General features: G+C 41.7%; 1 protein-coding gene across 12 annotated transcripts in view; it reads left to right on the top strand.

The window, feature by feature from the left end:
* The window catches only part of epb41l3b (erythrocyte membrane protein band 4.1-like 3b), a 54,200-nt gene extending 36,749 nt beyond the window's left edge, over positions 1–17,451 (top strand). For 5 of the 12 annotated variants that reach the window (XM_072668646.1, XM_072668643.1, XM_072668640.1 and 2 more), the window contains 9 exons: positions 227–796; positions 3,783–3,836; positions 4,039–4,071; positions 6,734–6,814; positions 11,501–11,590; positions 12,394–12,492; positions 13,213–13,293; positions 14,142–14,257; positions 16,263–17,451. In XM_072668646.1, coding sequence (XP_072524747.1) covers positions 227–796; positions 3,783–3,836; positions 4,039–4,071; positions 6,734–6,814; positions 11,501–11,590; positions 12,394–12,492; positions 13,213–13,293; positions 14,142–14,252 — 1,119 coding nt within the window. In that variant the 3' untranslated portion in view covers positions 14,253–14,257; positions 16,263–17,451. The other 7 variants (XM_072668641.1, XM_072668645.1, XM_072668647.1 and 4 more) reach the window with 7 other exon arrangements.
* The last annotated feature ends 237 nt before the right edge of the window (positions 17,452–17,688 follow it).

Raw genomic sequence — 17,688 nt, 5'->3', positions numbered from 1 at the left:
TAGTCTGGGCCTTTCGGTTTTAGACAAAAATTTCAAGCTCTTGTACAGAAGTATTTGTATTGATGTGTTTGACTAATTAGCCTTTCCCTCCCTGCCCTTTTTCCGATCCTCCACCGTGTTCATACACCCATTCGTTCTTATTGTCCACCTGCCATTTATGCTCTTCCAACGGGCCCTTTTGCCCACCATCTCCCCCATTCTCATTTCCCTCGCTGCTCCTCGTCAGCGCTCACCCTGTCTGGGGTCGGAACTTTCCCTACCTTCCTCACCGGTCTCCTCCACTAAGGTGCGTCGGAGACGCAGGGGAAGCGGGCGCAAGCGGGCGTCCTCAGTGAGCCCAGTCAAAAGCGCTGCAGGTCTCCAGCAGCAACAGCAGCGACAGGCACGGGCCGATCGCGCCGCCGCCCTGCTGGAAGAGCGTGCTCTTCTTCTGTCGGCCCGCAAACAGAGACTGGACCAGAACCACCGTCAAAAAGGAGGCACACTCTTCTCCTTCTCCCTTCACCTACCAGACCTGACCTCGCTGCTGGACGACGACGGCTACCTGAGTTTCCCCGACCTGTCCGAGCTCAACTTCCTGCCTGAGAGCTTCCAGCACTTCCTGCCCATCAAGTCTCCGTCGCTCGTGCCCTGCTTTCTCTTCATCTTCTTTTTTCTCCTGTCCACCTCTTTCTCAGTGCCCTATGCGCTCACTCTCTCCTTTCCGCTGGCGCTCTGCCTCTGCTACCTGGAGCCTAAGGCGGCGTTGCTTGGCGCCTCGCTCACACACACCTTCCAGGACAGCTCAGACGACGAGGTCTGTTTTGTGTGCGTCATTGTATATTTGTATGTATGTATGGAAAAGTTTGGACACACCTACACACTGGTTTTGAAATCACTAGGGCTGGCCCAAATATCAGAGTTTTACTGGAAAACTTCCAGGTCAAATTAAAACAGATGCAGGCAAAAATAAATACAGTAAAAAGTAACAAGAAGTTCTCATTTTGAAGAAAGAAGGAGAGCTTTGAGGATGTTTTAATGTAAATGCTATTTGTATTTAATGTAATAATAGTGTTGACCACTGACCACATGAAAACGTGTCCAGACAAGGAGCTTTTTACACGGATAAATGTTTCTCTTTTTAGTTTTCAAAAACAGTAAACTTTGTCACCAAAGGCCTTTTGTGGAGGGATTTGTTAATATATGGAAAAGGTTAAAAGTCAACAAACATTAATTTGCAGCATCACCAGTATACACTACTACGCTTATCTACATGATACAACACAAAAGTAAAGCCCAGGTCACTCTGAACGGGACCGGAAATCAGCTGTGAATACAGTGCACCATTTTGGTTTAGCAGTTTCACAAACCAGCTAACGCGGAAAAGCTCAGAAGGAAAGATAACTTCTAATCCCACCTCCCGACTGATTTGGTACCATGCCGCCTCTTGCTGGTGTTTGTATTTTGCAATCCACACAAAAAGAGTGTAATATCATCCATTTTTAAAACTGCAACAGTCAGCGCTTCCTCCATGTTGACTCAGACAGAGCAGAGACCGTAAATTGGTCAGAGAAGCAAATTTGCGTTTTAAAGTTCACCAAAGTTGAACTCTATTCGCAGGTGAACTTTTTTCACCCAGAAGTACGCAAAATTCACCTGCCGCTGCAAATCTCATGAATGAACCTCATGCATGGAATTTGCACATGGAAATTTGCAGCTAAAACACAGTGTGACTAAGGCATAGAAATAACATATATGGAATTTTCAGTGGTCCAAAGTTTAGATTTATTTAACGTGTTACATAGTAGGTTCTTCAAAGTAGCCTTTCTTTGTCTTGGTGCAGCTTTGCTCTTGACACTGTCTTAAGCAGTTCTATAAGGAGCCACCTGGGATACTTCACTAGCAAGTCTGAAGTAGCTTGGCATGCTGGGACCTCGTTTCTGCGTTATATTATATGGGCTATATTGATTTATTTATTTATTTATGTATTTATTTATTTTAAAAGGTCTAAAAAAGGTCTTTAAATCTCTAGAATTCTGAACAGTATACATGTAAAATCAGGTGTGTCCAAATGTTTATTATTTGTTGGACCATGTGGAAACATCTGTCTTGATCTTAATTATTGCGAACATTGTTTGAATCATTTCTCAGACCCATCAGTGTCATCCTGTTGAAAGCTCTTCATGTGCTGGTACACATTCCACCATTCTATACAGTGCCATCTACCAGTCATGCATGCATAAGCACTGAAAGAGCTGCATAACCAACTGGTCCACTGCATGACTGAGGAATGTTCATATCAGTGACTCCATATCGGTAGACGTTCTGAAAAACCTTCACTTTCATCAGTTATTTTTAAGTCTGTATAAACTTAACACAGTCTACGTAAACATGAGACCGTCTGCAGAAACTCCAAACAGTCTGTATACTTAAGACAACATGTCAATGGCAACATACGCTGTGTGTAATTCAGTCTATTTGGATATACGGTCACTGGAACTTCTGGACCGCATGCCAGAAAACCAAGCCAATGGAAACAACTAATTGTGAGGCTGTTTTTCTGCAAGGCCGAGCAATTAAGTGTGATGTCTCTTTATACCTCTTTTTCCACAATCGGGCCACCGAGCATTGTCTGCTTATATGTCAACTACAGTATTAACGGTGGCAACAGCACAAAACAAACATCTGTATCCTATTACGTCTGCAAACCATTCTGCATCACAGAGAACATGGTTTATTTGGGTGGTGCATGTCAACCATGCAGCAGATATTTAGTGCTGTTGCCATGCAAAGTCTTTGAATGTGGTTGTTCTTTACATTGTGTCAAACTCTAGGGATTAATGGACCAATAGAAATGCTTCAAAAGTCCCTTGACACTTAAAAGTACATTTTCCATTTAAAGTTTTCTTTTTTTGGAGACAAAGGTTGCAGTGTGACAGCAACTTTAATATATTTCCTCAGAATTTAAAATGGGTGGTTATTCATTTTCATATTTGAGGGCGTTTCCACACCTGCAACCGGTAAAGTCAGACTCTGGTTCATTTTCACCCTTGGTGCTATTCATATAGGCAGGTGTGAACACACTCTGATGTGGACCAAAACAACCACACTCTTGGTGGTCTTGGCCCGGTCCCAGATGAACTCTGGAGTGGATAGTTTGTGGTGAGAACATGACATGACCTAGATCCGACCCAACGATCAGGTGTACTCTGCAAGTTTAAGCTAAACAGGCGTCCAGTTTAACCTGACATGTTGCCCAGATAATTACTACAGCTATGAACAAATGCCATCTCTGCTATTGCTGCTCAGAAATCTGCACTAGTCCAGAACAAAAGACCTTCTTCCTGTATTTATCTTCTTGCTCACGCCCCAGACAGTTCTAACCAATAAGCAGAGAGAACGTTCACACGTGGTTTGTTGTGAGGCATTTTGGTGCACTTGGATTTTTCCCTGTGTAAACACACCAAGGGGAAAACGCTCTAAGTTTACACGCTTGTAAACTGATTCTGACCAGAGCAAAAACGAGGATGTGAAAATCTTAATCGTATTGTTAACTGTCCTGTTCTTTCAAACATTTTGTTCTTGGTTTTTTGGTTTTCATTGTATCCATTTTTATGTATCCTCTTTGGGAAGGTTTCCATTCTCTGCCACCTACCTCTTCGTACAGTTCTGCATCCCTGTTTGTATTGTTCCACCTTTAGCATCTTTCATCCTGAGAACCAGAAGTGTAACGTAATTCCTTTTTTTCTTTTAATGCTGCTTTCCAATGGAAACTCTTCTGGCTTTTGTCAAATGCGAGCCAGACGGACAGTGAGCAGACAGACTTTGGTTGTGATGACGAGTCAACAGCGACTGAGGTGTGTGTGCATTGATGTGTTGCAGGCTTTAGTTGTGTTTAATACCAACATATGAATCTACGATCAGCAAACTAGGAAGGAACAAATTATTAGATGATCTGACATTTCCTACGGGGCATTTATCCACATGAAAATTATGGAGATCATGTGTGAGTTAACCATTGTTTTGCCTTCTCAACATTTCTAACCTTTTGGCATTTAGTCTGAGCCGGAAGAGTCTGAAGAGATGGCACAGGTACTCCATTCTTGATGTCATATTAGCCATTGTGACTGTACTCCACTGTGATGTTATATTGGCCATTTTAGTTTTACTCCATTGTGATGTCATATTGGCCAGTATGACTGAACTCCATTGTGAGGCCATATTGGCCATTTTGGTGTTACTCCATTGTGATGTCATATTGGCCAGTGTGACTGTGCTCTGTTGTGAGGTCATAATACCCCCCCATGCTGCAGTTTATTTATTTAATTATGCAGTGATGTAATAATAGATAATGGATGCTCTTGTCACATAATAATGTTGCCTTGTTGCCACTGTTGTTTCAACAGTTATTTGCCATCAAACCCCTTTTTTATTTTATGCTGCTCTGCATGTAAAATTTGTGGCTGGGGTATCTTGTTTTGTTTGTTGTTGTTTGCACTTCTGAGTTTATTTTATTTTCCTGGGCTGAACACAGCGTTCTTCTCGCTGGAAGAGACACTTTCTCATAACTCTTCCATGTCTCTTCCCAGAATAGTTTCGTAAGACGGATAAAGGGCGACAATGTCTTTATCAAACACAGTAATCTCATGTTGGAGGTTTGTAAAGTACCGACGTTTACAGTGAGTGACTGAGATTGCGAGTGTTGGGTTGTTAAACCTCAAGGAAGGCTCACATGCATGGGGTGAAATAATATAAGAGTATAAAGTGAGCAGCACAGCTGTTAATGGACAGGTTTAGACTGTACAGCTAAACTTCACCTATTACTAAATTAGTGAATGAGTGTTCCTATTGGATTGTATTATACAGCATTGAATAACAGATTCTAACATTAATAGATTGAGGACAAATCCTGCTTGTTTGTTGGGAATTGGGAGTGCTGTAGAATCATTCGTTTGCATGAAACACACATATTTTAGCTTTTATTTATTTATGTTTGACAGATTAATGATGCATGGATGTTGCTGAGCAAATTCTTAACCTGTGTGTGTGGTAGAAGAAATGAATGAATAGAAAGGGACATAAACAAATAATTAACCAATAGAATTGCTACAAAATGGCTTGGAATAAAAATGTTTTTACATTGACTTTCATTGAAAGTTTTAGAGATACAAGGGTTTTGTGTGACCGCAACAAGATATAGAGATATAAATATTAGGGATGTCCCGATCAAGTTATTTTGCCCTCTGAATGAATCTCTTAATACCGAGTATCAGCCGATACTGAGTATTCTAGACTGATTGATTTAGTTCAGCAGAGACCTGATTCTTGAAATGACTGTTTAATAGTGTGTTTAATATCTTAGAATCCTGTCTGACTCACCTTCCTGACCATTCAGCTCCCAGCTCCTTTAAAACACTGCAGTCTAATCACTTTGTGTTCAGTGCTGGTTTAAAAACATGTGCTTCTCCCACCAGAAAAATAGCATTTCTTTAATAGTTTTGTAAAGGTTCATAATTTGTTCATAAAATAAAGCATCAGAACAGGATTGGGATTAAAATAGCCAATGCCAGATTCATTAAGTATGCTTGCGATTCACTGGATCGGATTGGCACATCCCTAATAAATATAAATAATTCAGGGCTTTGAGTGGCTTCCACTATGGCCCGGAGGTCCCTACCCTCCTACAGTCAGGGGCATAGCTGGTGATAGGGGGAGCTACAAAGGGGTAGGTTAATTGGCAGTACTAACTTCTAACAAATGCATTACTTTTAAATAGGAGTCATTTTTAAGAATATTTTTCACACATTTTAAAGTAATAGATTGTGTTTTCCTGCTGAACCACAGAATTACTCAAAATACCAAAAAAGTATATCAGAAATATGAATATGAATAAGAAATAAAATTGCGTGCCTCACTTCTTCCTCCTGTCCATGTGCTATGATTGGCGGGTCAGGAGACTGACACCCTGGAGGAGCATCTCAAGAGGCAGACAAACATCAATGAGTTGAAGAAGTTGTTTTTGGAGACCAGGCCCAAGTGGTCAGGAGACAGTGAATGGGAGAAGAGACTCCCCTCTTCCTCTGCTCGCTCTCTACGACGGGACGACACACCCATGATAGAACCTTTCTTATCCTTACCAGAAGTAAGACCCAGCTAGCGTGTGTTGCACTTGAAAGTCCAGCACATGCATGCTGTGTGAAAGAGCCAGTATAGACCACTGTAGTAGCTGATCTAGAATTGTAGATGTAGAGCGCTTTGGCACCTTTTGGCTTTATAGAGATTGTGCTATTAAGTTACAGATGGGGTGTTGTTACTACCTCTGTGATGAAGGTAGTATGAAAATATGAGTTGCCGTTGCTTACTTTGATTTGTTGACTCTGTTGTAAGTAAGTTGCCGCTGGTTGTTAATTTGTCGTTCTAAAAGAGGCTTAGCTGTGGCTAAGTAAGTATTTGTTTATTGCTTAAGCTGATTAACAAGCTTGGCATGAGCAGATCAGCCTAGATGTTTTTGGAAACAAGATTTGACTTGTTTAGTCCATTGTTGTGAGTTTTTAATTCACTTTCCTTTGGTTTTTATGTTTTGTTTTGTTTGTTTTTTTTTGTCCTCTGTGGCCTGCATGATTCTTCCCACGTCCCATGCTCCATGAGGGCCACATTTACCTAAGCCAGAACTAACAGTTTTAAAGTAAACTGTATGTGCTTAAAGGTTTCGAATGTTTCTCATATGGTTTAATTTCTGTCTCTTTCTTTGTAGACTGCAGAAGATGCCAAACCAGAGCCTCCTCAAGAGACTGCAGAAGAAAAGCCTGAGCTTCTGGAGGTTGACTCAACTGAGGTAAAGTCTTAGCTGTTATTTTACTGCCCGGGCATGATGTGTTCTGCATCACTGCTAGTTTCCGTGGCCTTGCTCTTTTGTGATGTTTGTGTTTGGAATTTTTCGTTTAATGGCCATGTCTGGAATGGGAAGTAGTGTTATCCAGACACTGTGGGGGAGGAAAGCTGCTAAAGTTCCCCCGGTTCCCACAGTTTGCTTAGGTTTGTCATTGAAAAACCACAGAATGGTTTTAGCGTGATATCATATTGATGTCTGGATTTTTTTTTTGGGGGAGAGGAATACATGCTTCTCTGTCTACAGATATTTTTAGATATAGAGCAGAAATGTTATCTTTCTCTTAAGTGCTGTGCTATATTTAACTGAGTTTATTATTTTTCATAATTCCATCCCCTGGAAAAGCTCCAGCTAACTGCAAAGCAAAAAGCAAAAGTGCACTGTTAAGATGGATAGTGCTGCTTATGTTTCCAAAACAGTTTAGCCATAACCAGTCATGATGTTTAGACAGTGGTTCAGAATCCTCTGGAACATGATGTGAAAAAATCCTAAGACCGAATTTCCTCTCTTCGGCTGATTATGCCATGCTGGGTCAATTAAATATATATTATGTGGGATAGGTGGGTGCATGTGTCTATTTATAGTATTTTTGCCCTGATCAAGGCCAACAAGAGAACTTCAGCTGCGACTGAACCCATGACTTTTCCAAACCCTTACAACAAGCCATGTGATGAAATTGTCATGGATATCACTGGTTGCATTTTGTCTGGAGAACCTTAGAGAACCTTTCTGCATGCAAGACATAGATTTTTTTTTTTGGGACAAATTGACCAGTATGATAGAAACTGTCTACAACATGCAAGACTCTGAGCTCAGTAAGGCAATGTCACCAGCCACCATAACTAACCAGATAGCACACCAAAGCAAGACTTTAACCTTATCAAGATTCCGCTAAAGATGAAGCAACGTACAAAGTAATCAAATAGTCTGATTGACTATAAGAGATGAGAGCTTATCCTCACCATTTCCTGCTAGTGCACATAAAAAATGTTACCGTCTTCTGTCTGTTCTCGTAATCCATGTCCATCTCTTTCCTTTTCTCCCAGTATAAATGGCTTGCATTTCAGAATGTCCCCGACAGCATACAGCATAGGTCTTGTCTGAACAAGACACCAGATCAGTGAAATCTATCTGGTTCAAGTGCTTTTCTGCAATCCACACTGCATAGTGTGTTTCTATGCTGTGTGCCTCAGTCATTTACAGTAGAAGTCCTGAGATTATGGTGTAAAGTGTCATTTACCTCTCACAGAGTTTAGGTGACCAGTGCGAGGAGACTGCAGTTATACAGGAGGTGCTAGAGGAGGAAGAAGCAGGGGAGAATATCAAGGAACAAGCTTCATATGAAGCTAACGAGGAAAAGTTACCTTCTTATGAGACTCTGGAAGAGAAGGTACCTCCAAATGAGGCTCAGGAGGAAAAATTACCTTCTTCGGAGACTCTGGAGGAGAAGTTACCTCCGAATGAGGCTCTGGAGGAAAAATTACCTTCTTACGAGACTCTGGAGGAGAAGTTACCTCTCTGTGAAGCTCAGGAGGATAAGTTGCCTTCTTACGAGAATCAGGAGGAGATATCACCCTCTTATGTGACTCGGGAGGAGAGGTCACCTTCATATGAGGCACAGGAGGAGAGGTCACCTTCTTACAAGACTCAGGAGGCGAAGTCCCCTCCCTACGAGGCTCAGGACAAGATGTCACCTTATGAGGTTCAGGAGGTCAAGTCATCTGATATTGAGGTTCAAGAGGAGTTATCAGCAGCCTCTATGAATACACTGACACCTGAAACTCTAGAGAATAAGGAAAGCACTGGTAGACAGAGTGCCTCACTCCCTCTTCATTTGGCACCTACTAATAGGCTAGAACAACCAAATGATGAAATCCAGTTCTCAGAATTAGAAATGTGTGCCACTGCAGTGCAGTCTTTACCCCCCTGTGAGGAGGTTCCAGAGGTTGTATGCACTGTTGTATACAAAACTGAAGAACTGTTGCCACCAGACACTCAAGCGGAAGTATACAACACTGCAGGGTTGTCCAAACAAGAGGAGGTGCCAGAGGAACTGGGAAAGCAGACCACAGCATCTGCAGGCGTGCCCTCAGAGTTGAAATGTGAGATCACTGCAGATTTGGCGCATACTGAAAATGAAAGCTCAACACCAGGTTTGACTGAGGAATGCGGAAACCACGAGAGTAATGAAAATGCTGCAATGGCACCCTCTTCTGGTAAAGCTCTTCGGGTGCACATTGCAGAGGAGGCTCTTATGCAGGCTACACCTGGGGTGAGTAATGTTGCACTGGTGCTTATTGCCCAGACCCTTACTGAGGAGGATGGGAGTCCTGCTCAGACCCTTATTGAGGAGGGTGGGAGTCCTCCTCTGACCCTTATTGAGGAGGGTGGGAGTCCTCCTCTGACCCTTATTGAGGACGCTCAGACCCTTATTGAGGACGCTCAGACCCTTATTGAGGACACTCAAACCCTTATTGAGGACGACGGGCGTCCTGCACAAACCCTTATTGAGGACGACGGGCTTCCTGCTCAGACCCTTATTGAGGAGGATGGGAGTCTTGCTCAGACGCTTATTGAGAAAGCTGAGCATCCTGCTCAGACCCTTACTGAGGAGGGTGGGAGTCCTCCTCTGACCCTTACTGAGGAGGGTGGGAGTCCTCCTCTGACCCTTACTGAGGACACTCGAACCCTTATTGAGGACGACGGGCGTCCTGCACAAACCCTTATTGAGGAGGATGGGAGTCTTGCTCAAACGCTTATTGAGAAAGCTGAGCGTCCTGCTCAGACTCTTATTGAGGAGGATGGGAGTCTTGCTCAGACCCTTATTGAGGAGGATGGGAGTCTTGCTCAAACGCTTATTGAGAAAGCTGAGCGTCCTGCTCAGACTCTTATTGAGGAGGATGGGAGTCTTGCTCAAACACTTATTGAGAAAGCTGAGCGTCCTGCTCAGACTCTTATTGAGGAGGATGGGAGTCTTGCTCAGACTCTTATTGAGGAGGATGGGAGTCTTGCTCAGACTCTTATTGAGGAGGATGGGAGTCTTGCTCAAACCCTTATTGAGAAAGCTGAGCGTCCTGCTCAGACCCTTATTGAGGAGGATGGGAGTCTTGCTCAGACCCTTATTGAGGAGGATGGGAGTCTTGCTCAGACCCTTATTGAGAAAGCTGAGCGTCCTGCTCAGACCCTTATTGAGGAGGATGGGAGTCTTGCTCAGACCCTTATTGAGGAGGATGGGAGTCTTGCTCAGACCCTTATTGAGGAGGATGGGAGTCCTGCTCAGACCCTTATTGAGGAGGATCAGTGCCCTGCTCAGACTGTTATAGAGGAGGAAGAAGACATAGAAGTAGAGACTGAAGGTATAGTCAGTGAAGCCAAAAGTGCTGTGCAGATTGAGGCTTTGGTGAAGGTTGCAGACCTGGACACTGTAGAACCTGCTGCTGTTCAGCTCTGTGATCAGGTGGTGAAGGTTTCAAAGGAAATACAAGACAAGGCAAAACACTTGAAGGGAGATACCAACGAGATTGTAGAAGCCTCTCCTGATGAAAGTGAATGCATGAATCAGGAATATGAGACATTGTGGACTCCCAGTATTGAAGAAGGACATGTCTGTCCTGAGAGCAGTAAGGAGAACCAGAACCAGGAGGAGAAGGAACAGTCTGCAAGTTCTGGAAGCTCTACCCCTACCAGGAGGTCAATCTGTGAAGAGGCTGAAAGCTCAGAGCTCCCTGATCAGGAGATTGTGATTGTTCATTATCTCCGCTCACCTACAGATGTGCTAGAACAAGCAAGTGTAGACACACATGATGAAAGTGACCGGTCAAGGTTGAATAATTGCACCACTTCAGTGCAGTTTGTACCACCCTATGAGGAAGTTCAAGAGGCTGCTGTGGAAGAACACTTGTCTCCAGAATCCCAAATAAAAGAGGGCAGTTCAGAAACAGCTGGAACCACCATACCTTCGGAGGCATATGTATTGCCCTGGGAAAAGGAACAGGATGAAGATATTGATTCAGAATTTGGAGCGAAAGATGAGGATGAAGTGGAAGAGGTCTCTCAGAAAGTGGAGAAGATGAAGCAGGCAATGGGCACAACTAGTGCAGTTGCCATACCTCTCCCAGAGGTAACCCAACCCTGAGGGACCTGGGTGACCTAACCATTCACAGAATCTTTCTTTATGCCTGGCACCAGCTCTGACTAATACCAGATACCCCTGATACTCTGATTTCATTATAAATCAGGAAATATAAGTCACCAGATGTTTCTTTACACAGTGTCGATGTTTGCATGAACACAGATGTGATTGTGCCACACACATTTGTATACATTTCAGAAGGAACGTGCATTGATGTCACTGTGAATTGAATTGTCACATTCACTGTGTAATAGATTGCCAAAGGCATGGTATTTTATGCATGGTTATAGTGTGTTTTTGTGTTTGGTGCATGGCGTGGCATGTGTTGTGTTTTGTCTTTATGTGCCTTCTAAAATGATGGAAATAGTCTTGTTTGGATCGGAAAACATTTAAAATAACCTTGACTGTTCCAGAAACAGTCTTTTAGGATTTTACTATGAGTGTATGTTAAAGTTATCCTCTTGCTTCCAGTCCCTGATTGTTTTCCACAATCTTTGCAGCAGACAGAAGAGCCAGCACAGACGGTGATGACCACTGAGGTGCCTGTAGTTCATACCGAGACCAAGACTATCACATACGAATCTGCTGAGGTACGCCATCATTACCATTACAAGTACCAGTATAATTGAGCCTGTTTACACCTGGCATTAACATGCATTTTTGCTGATCGGTCACGTTCAGATTTTGCTTGTGCTGTACTACAAAGTAAAATTGGATCTCATCTGGTCACACTGGGGGCACATTTTAATGACTAATGCAAACAGAATCTGGTCAAAGTAGATCCAGAAACTAGAATCAGGATAAAAAACACATGTAAATAGGCCCAGAATTATTGTTGTTTTTGCCAAAAAGTATATTTTGATATGTTACTTGTTGGTATTGTAACAATTTAACTTTTTTTTTTTACAGTTTAATTTAACAATTAAACTTTATTTGAGTAATTTCAAGTCGTTGAAAGTGCGGATAGATGCACATGTACAGCACATGTTGTGCTGGACAGTATATCATAAATATCAACATTTACTCTAAACCATCTTATACAATATATTAAAAATGACTGTCTTACCATCTGTGTGCTATTTAACAACAGAGTATAGTCTTGTGCACATTATGCCATAAAAACCTTGAAATTAAAGGAGCGTAAATAAATGAAAAACAAATTACTTGGATACACTGTTAGATATTTGCTACTTGAATGCTGTGTTTTTGGTGTTACAAATAAATACTTTTATTGATCGCTCAGCCCTACCATTCATAACATGTTCGCTAGATTAGATCTTACATATTTGGACTACAAGATGATTTTACATTTAATATACATTCATTGTGGTACAATGTCTGTACAGAATTATGGATTTCTTAATTACTGTTCTTTATGTGGCTAAATCTAAAGGTTGATGCCAATGGTGACACAGACCCTGGAGTTCTGATGAGTGCACAGACCATCACCTCTGAGAACAACAGCACCACAACCACCACACACATCACAAAGGTCAGTGAGCCACACAAGGGATGCTTGATTGCTCATGCTTTTTTTTTACCAGCCTGCCTTTTCATCAGAGTTCTGTAGTTGTGGTTCTGGGACTGTTTTGACCTCACTCTTTTCTCCTGCCGTTATTCTCATGTCAACCATAAACAGTTAAACAGCAAGTGTGGGATTTTTACAGATTTCAGCCCAGAGATGATTATGCATTTTGGTCCCTTTAGGGTTGGTTTCCCAAATTAAGTCTAATTCTGGACTATATTTTTCTTTATAATGAATCCACTCCGAATGACATTTAGTCTGGGACTAGGCTTAATCCTTGTCTGGGGAAACCTTCCCTTAATGAAGTTGAGTAATATCTAAAATCTTGATTACCTCATTCATAGTAATATAGAGAATGAGCATCAAAAACCTGATCGTTTTTATCCATCATACTGATCATTTGCATGCAAACACAATGTTGGTCTTTTGTCTTCTGCATTGCATTCCTGTAGCATTATCATTGTGAGTTAACCCCATTCAGTCATTTCTCTTATTTATTCATTCATCCATTCACCGACCTGCTCGTCCTTCTACTCATCCATCCTCCATCCATGCATTACTAATCTTACTGGTTGCTTTTCGCTGCCCTGTGGATTTTTGTATGCTTGGTAGTGACGTTGTGTGATGGCTTCATGCACTAAAGGACACGTTCTTTTCTCCACATTTGTATCCCATTTCATCTCCCAGACGGTGAAGGGAGGCATCTCAGAGACGAGGATTGAGAAGAGAATTGTCATCACAGGAGATGCAAACATTGATCATGACCAGGTACTAAAGCCGGCTAACTCTTCTATACTCGCCCAGTCTGGCCTGCATTGTACTGTAGGCTCTCTCTATTCAGAGAGACAGAGTGACCGTGATTTCAGGTTTTTCAGAACATTCTCTTGCATTGGACCAGTACAGTGCTGGAATGAACAGCTTTAAGGTTTCTAGACCGATGGGGACTTGGCGAGAGCCATTGTAACGTATCAGGAGTAATGATTGGACATTTTGACGGTTTCCTGCAGAACTGACCTCCTGACTCTGCTTGTGTCCTAACATTTTAAATAAACCTACCAGATTCCTAATCTTTACTAATCGCAGTTGTAATCCAGTTATTACTCATTATTTGCTCTGAATCATCTGGGTTACTGCTGACTTGTAATCATGGTTTGTAATGCACTATATGGACAAAAGTATTGGGACACATGCTCATTCATTGTTTCTTAAAAGTATTAAACCAGTTTATCCTGATTTTGTTTAAGAGGCTATCTCTCCTGTCCAGGGAAGGCATTCTACTAGATTTTAGATTTGATTGCATTAATCAACAAGAGTATTATTAGGCCTGGTGCCAATAGGTTCATGTTTTTCGGAGAGTCCTGTTCTATTGACAGCGGTGTGTGCATTTGGGTACAACTTAAAGTATCTGAATGTATTAAAAGGGGTGTCCACAAACATTTGGACATATAGTGTATGTGCATAGTGCAGTGTTTAATTTAAGCACCACTTTAACAATGTATCATTAATTTAATGATTGATTGATTTTATTCTTCCTTGCTTGATTCTGATAATCCTCCTATGTGCCCTGTGTCCTCTGTCTCCCCCTGGCGCTCTTGCATGGGATTGCTCTGAGCTAGGCTCTGGCTCAGGCTATAAAAGAGGCTAAAGAGCAGCACCCAGACATGTCGGTCACCAAAGTAGTGGTTCATAAAGAGACGGATATCTCACCTGGCGAAGGTGGCCAGTGACGCAGGTAAGGGAGGGACGCAGCTGTGCCTCCATGAGACTGTAGGTCGTCCGCTACACACTGGACTCTGCATGCTAAGTTCAGTCTGTGCTTCTTTGGCTGTGTATGGCTTTGTGTGCGTTTGTGTCCGTCTTGGTGCAAGGCTGTTATTGTCAACAGCTAGGCTAACTTGCAGTGCACAGTGCTTTCTCTTTATAGCATTATTTCCCCTTTCTATTTTCTGCTCTTACACATTAAGGAAAGATACAAAAGCTTCCTTATTCTATAGATTTTCCAGTTAAGCATTTTATCCATCAGAAAGCACTTTTTATTTAAACAATCATCAAAAGTCCACCATTTGTCATCAAGAGGTTATGGTAAAATTATTTCTTTTACTTGAAATGATGAGTGCTGAATAGTTTCTCTGCAATTTCTGCCTGACCTTCACTAGCCAACTTTTAAAGACTTTTTAAAAATCTGCATTTTTTAGTTATCATTTACTGGAATGAACGAAGTATGTCTTGTGTTTCACTTTATCAGCAGCATTGCGTTCAATCCAATATTTTCAGACATGTTTGAGACGTGTCCATATGGGTGATTAGAAAAAGCACCAATGAGGACTATTCCAATTCCGAGAACATACATGCCTGGAGAAATAGCATGTGGAGGCTCCCCAGATTATCCCAAGATCATACGTTCTGTTGGCACTTATACATGATGTATTTCAGATTTCCATCTTTGATGCCTTTATATTTCATATATAATTTCATTTTAGTTTGATGATTAGCCAGTAATAATGTAGGTCAGTACTGCTGTAAGTCAAGTTCTTTCAAGCAAAATGTCTTCCTGTATTCAAGTACTTAGTGTGCTTTCTAGAGGAAAGTGGTGTTGGTGTTGTAGGGCTTGTAACACTTGCAGTATGCATGCACAAGTCTATCTTTTGGATTCTGAAGGATTCTGAATGCATGGTATTCACAAAGAAGCTTTTATTTTCTGGCAGTATTTATGTCTTCTCTTTACGTTCTGCTCATCCTGCTGCATCTTTCCTGTATCCCAGTGGAAAACTGTTGTGTTTGTGTGTTATTTTTGGACTCACACTAACATATTCATCTCTTGGCTTTGGAATGAAACCTCTGCATCCCTCTCACACTGCACGGATGAGGGCAACATGACTTCTATCTACGATCTGAAAATAATAGGCCTTCCAGATCTTCTGCCAAACCTAAATCTTGTTGTGTCTATGTAAATATGTGCCGATGTGGTGTTTTGTGTGTGCAGAGACACGTGTCTGTATGTGCATTCTTAAGTCTTTGACTGCTAATCTGAGTCCTGACTCTGAAGGATCCATGTATGTTTGTACATTGTGGCATTGGTCTTGAAGCACTTAAAGGAATACTCCCATTAATTATTGTCTGTGTTAAATTCTTTTCATGATTCTAGTGTCATTTAAGCTGTAAATCGGTATAAATAAATAATTGTTGCATATGTGTAACTAGATCTCTTTTAAAAAAAAAAAAAAAAATAAACTGTTTACAGCAACACAAGCATTGTTTATGGTGTTGCTTCAGAGTGCTAACGCAATGGCATCTTGGGGAGTAGAGTGGGTTAAGAGACTTGCTTGTCCCTGAACCCAGGTATGAAACCCACAACCTTGTCATTAATTGTCTGGTGCTCTAACCACTAAGCTAGCACTACCCCTTATGCCACCATAAGGTTATTATTTTTATTTTTTTTGTCATGTCCGTATGCCATATGCTATTGGCTACGCTGCCCCCGTGATTTTCAGTAGTGCTGCTCTGTTCAGCCCGTATGTCACTGTATTTTCTGTTACACAGTATAAACCTAGTATGAAAACGGGAGTATTCCTTTAATCGTTCTTGCTTTCGTACCGAAGTAAATGGTTCACGAATAAGCAACCTTTAGTTTTGTCCAGCATGCTCTGTAGCTGGTATTCAAGCCGTGTGTGCGGACTACATTGGGTTGTTTCACTGTATTTGCCTGGCTACGCTGACTGTCTGTCTCTTTTATTTAGGAGTAAGGGCCAGTTTTGACAGAGGACAGTGGCAATTTCCTGTGGACTCCTGCCACCTCCGAGACGTGACTTTTGACCTCAGACATCGATAACGCAGTGGATCGCACCACTTGCATGCTGGGACAGTGGAGCAGCAACTATTCAGATCCACTCTACACATCAGCTTGGTACCCACAGTGCCATGACGAGGATGCCAGCTCTGCTTTTTAATGGAATGATGAAACTTCACTACTAGCAGCAATAATATCAAGAGGCCATCAACCCCTCCAGCAGAAACGCCACAGTGAGGGAAATGGTCTCAAACGCGATTCGTTCAACTGCCTTAATCAGAAATTTTTAATCGTGAAGTGTTTAATTTATGCAGCTCTGATTTATTTATAGTCCAGCACTCCAAATGTAGAAATTGTGGACTGCTTCCGAAAGGATATTTGAATATGTATGAGATGAAATGAGGTTTATGCAAAACAGCAGACATAAAATCTCCGTGCCAACTTGCATTGCAAGGCTGCAGATCCCCTCACTTCAGTATTCCAGGACTTTTTTCAGAGAAAGCCAGATTTGCTCACGCAAGTTAAGCCAAGTCCCGATCGGCTAGTGATTTTCAATGGAGAACTTCAACTGGCAGTTTCATCTGTATGTGGAAAACCAGCACCAAAGTTTAAAGATGCTGAGTTTGAGTCTTGTATATACAGTATGTATGCTTGTTAGCTAAAATAGCATTGCGTCTCTTTACGAAAACGTTTGTACCTTCACCATAAAAATGATTGTTTCACAGTTTTTATTTTCTTCTTGTCAAATTAGATAGAATTGCATACAAACAGCAAAAAACCTTCTAGAAAGAAAACTATGCCACTATTTAAAGGGCTGCTTTCAGTTTACTTGGAAACCAAACCCACACACCTTGACATGGACCCCTTCCTCCCTCCCTCCACCATCACTGTTACTCTGGTGAAGACACAGGATGGACCACAATTGTATGTGTGCTTGAGGTTGACCTGACATTTCACACCGACAGGTTAGAAATGAGTGGGGCTTTATGGGGTTTTTTTCATAACTAAGCCAAAGCTGTCAGTGGTTCCAAGTGGTTCGTATTCCTCCTGGTAGAACCTGAACTCTGTAGCCCTCTTATTCCCAAGCGCACAGCCTCAGTAATACAAACAAGTACACAAAAAAACAAACAGGAGTCTGATGTGATTTTTTTTTTTTTTTTTTTTTTTTTTTTTTTTTTTTTTTTTTTGTTTGTTTGTTTTTGTTTTATTTTTGAATAAAATATCATTGAAATCAGAATTGTTACTTTTGTCAAGGCGTCAGGAATATCAAAAGTATTGTGCCACAAGCCTTATGTTCACTGAATCTACTGAAATCAAGGGTATTAAGAGTTGATCCTGCTTTTGCTGAAGTAACTGCCTCTACTGTCCAGGGAAGA

The sequence above is a fragment of the Salminus brasiliensis genome, chromosome 23 (genome assembly GCF_030463535.1).
Source record: "Salminus brasiliensis chromosome 23, fSalBra1.hap2, whole genome shotgun sequence".
NCBI classification, from domain to species: Eukaryota; Metazoa; Chordata; class Actinopteri; order Characiformes; family Bryconidae; genus Salminus; species Salminus brasiliensis.
Note: the sequence above shows the minus strand (reverse complement) of the source record. Positions and strands in the feature narration are given on the sequence as shown.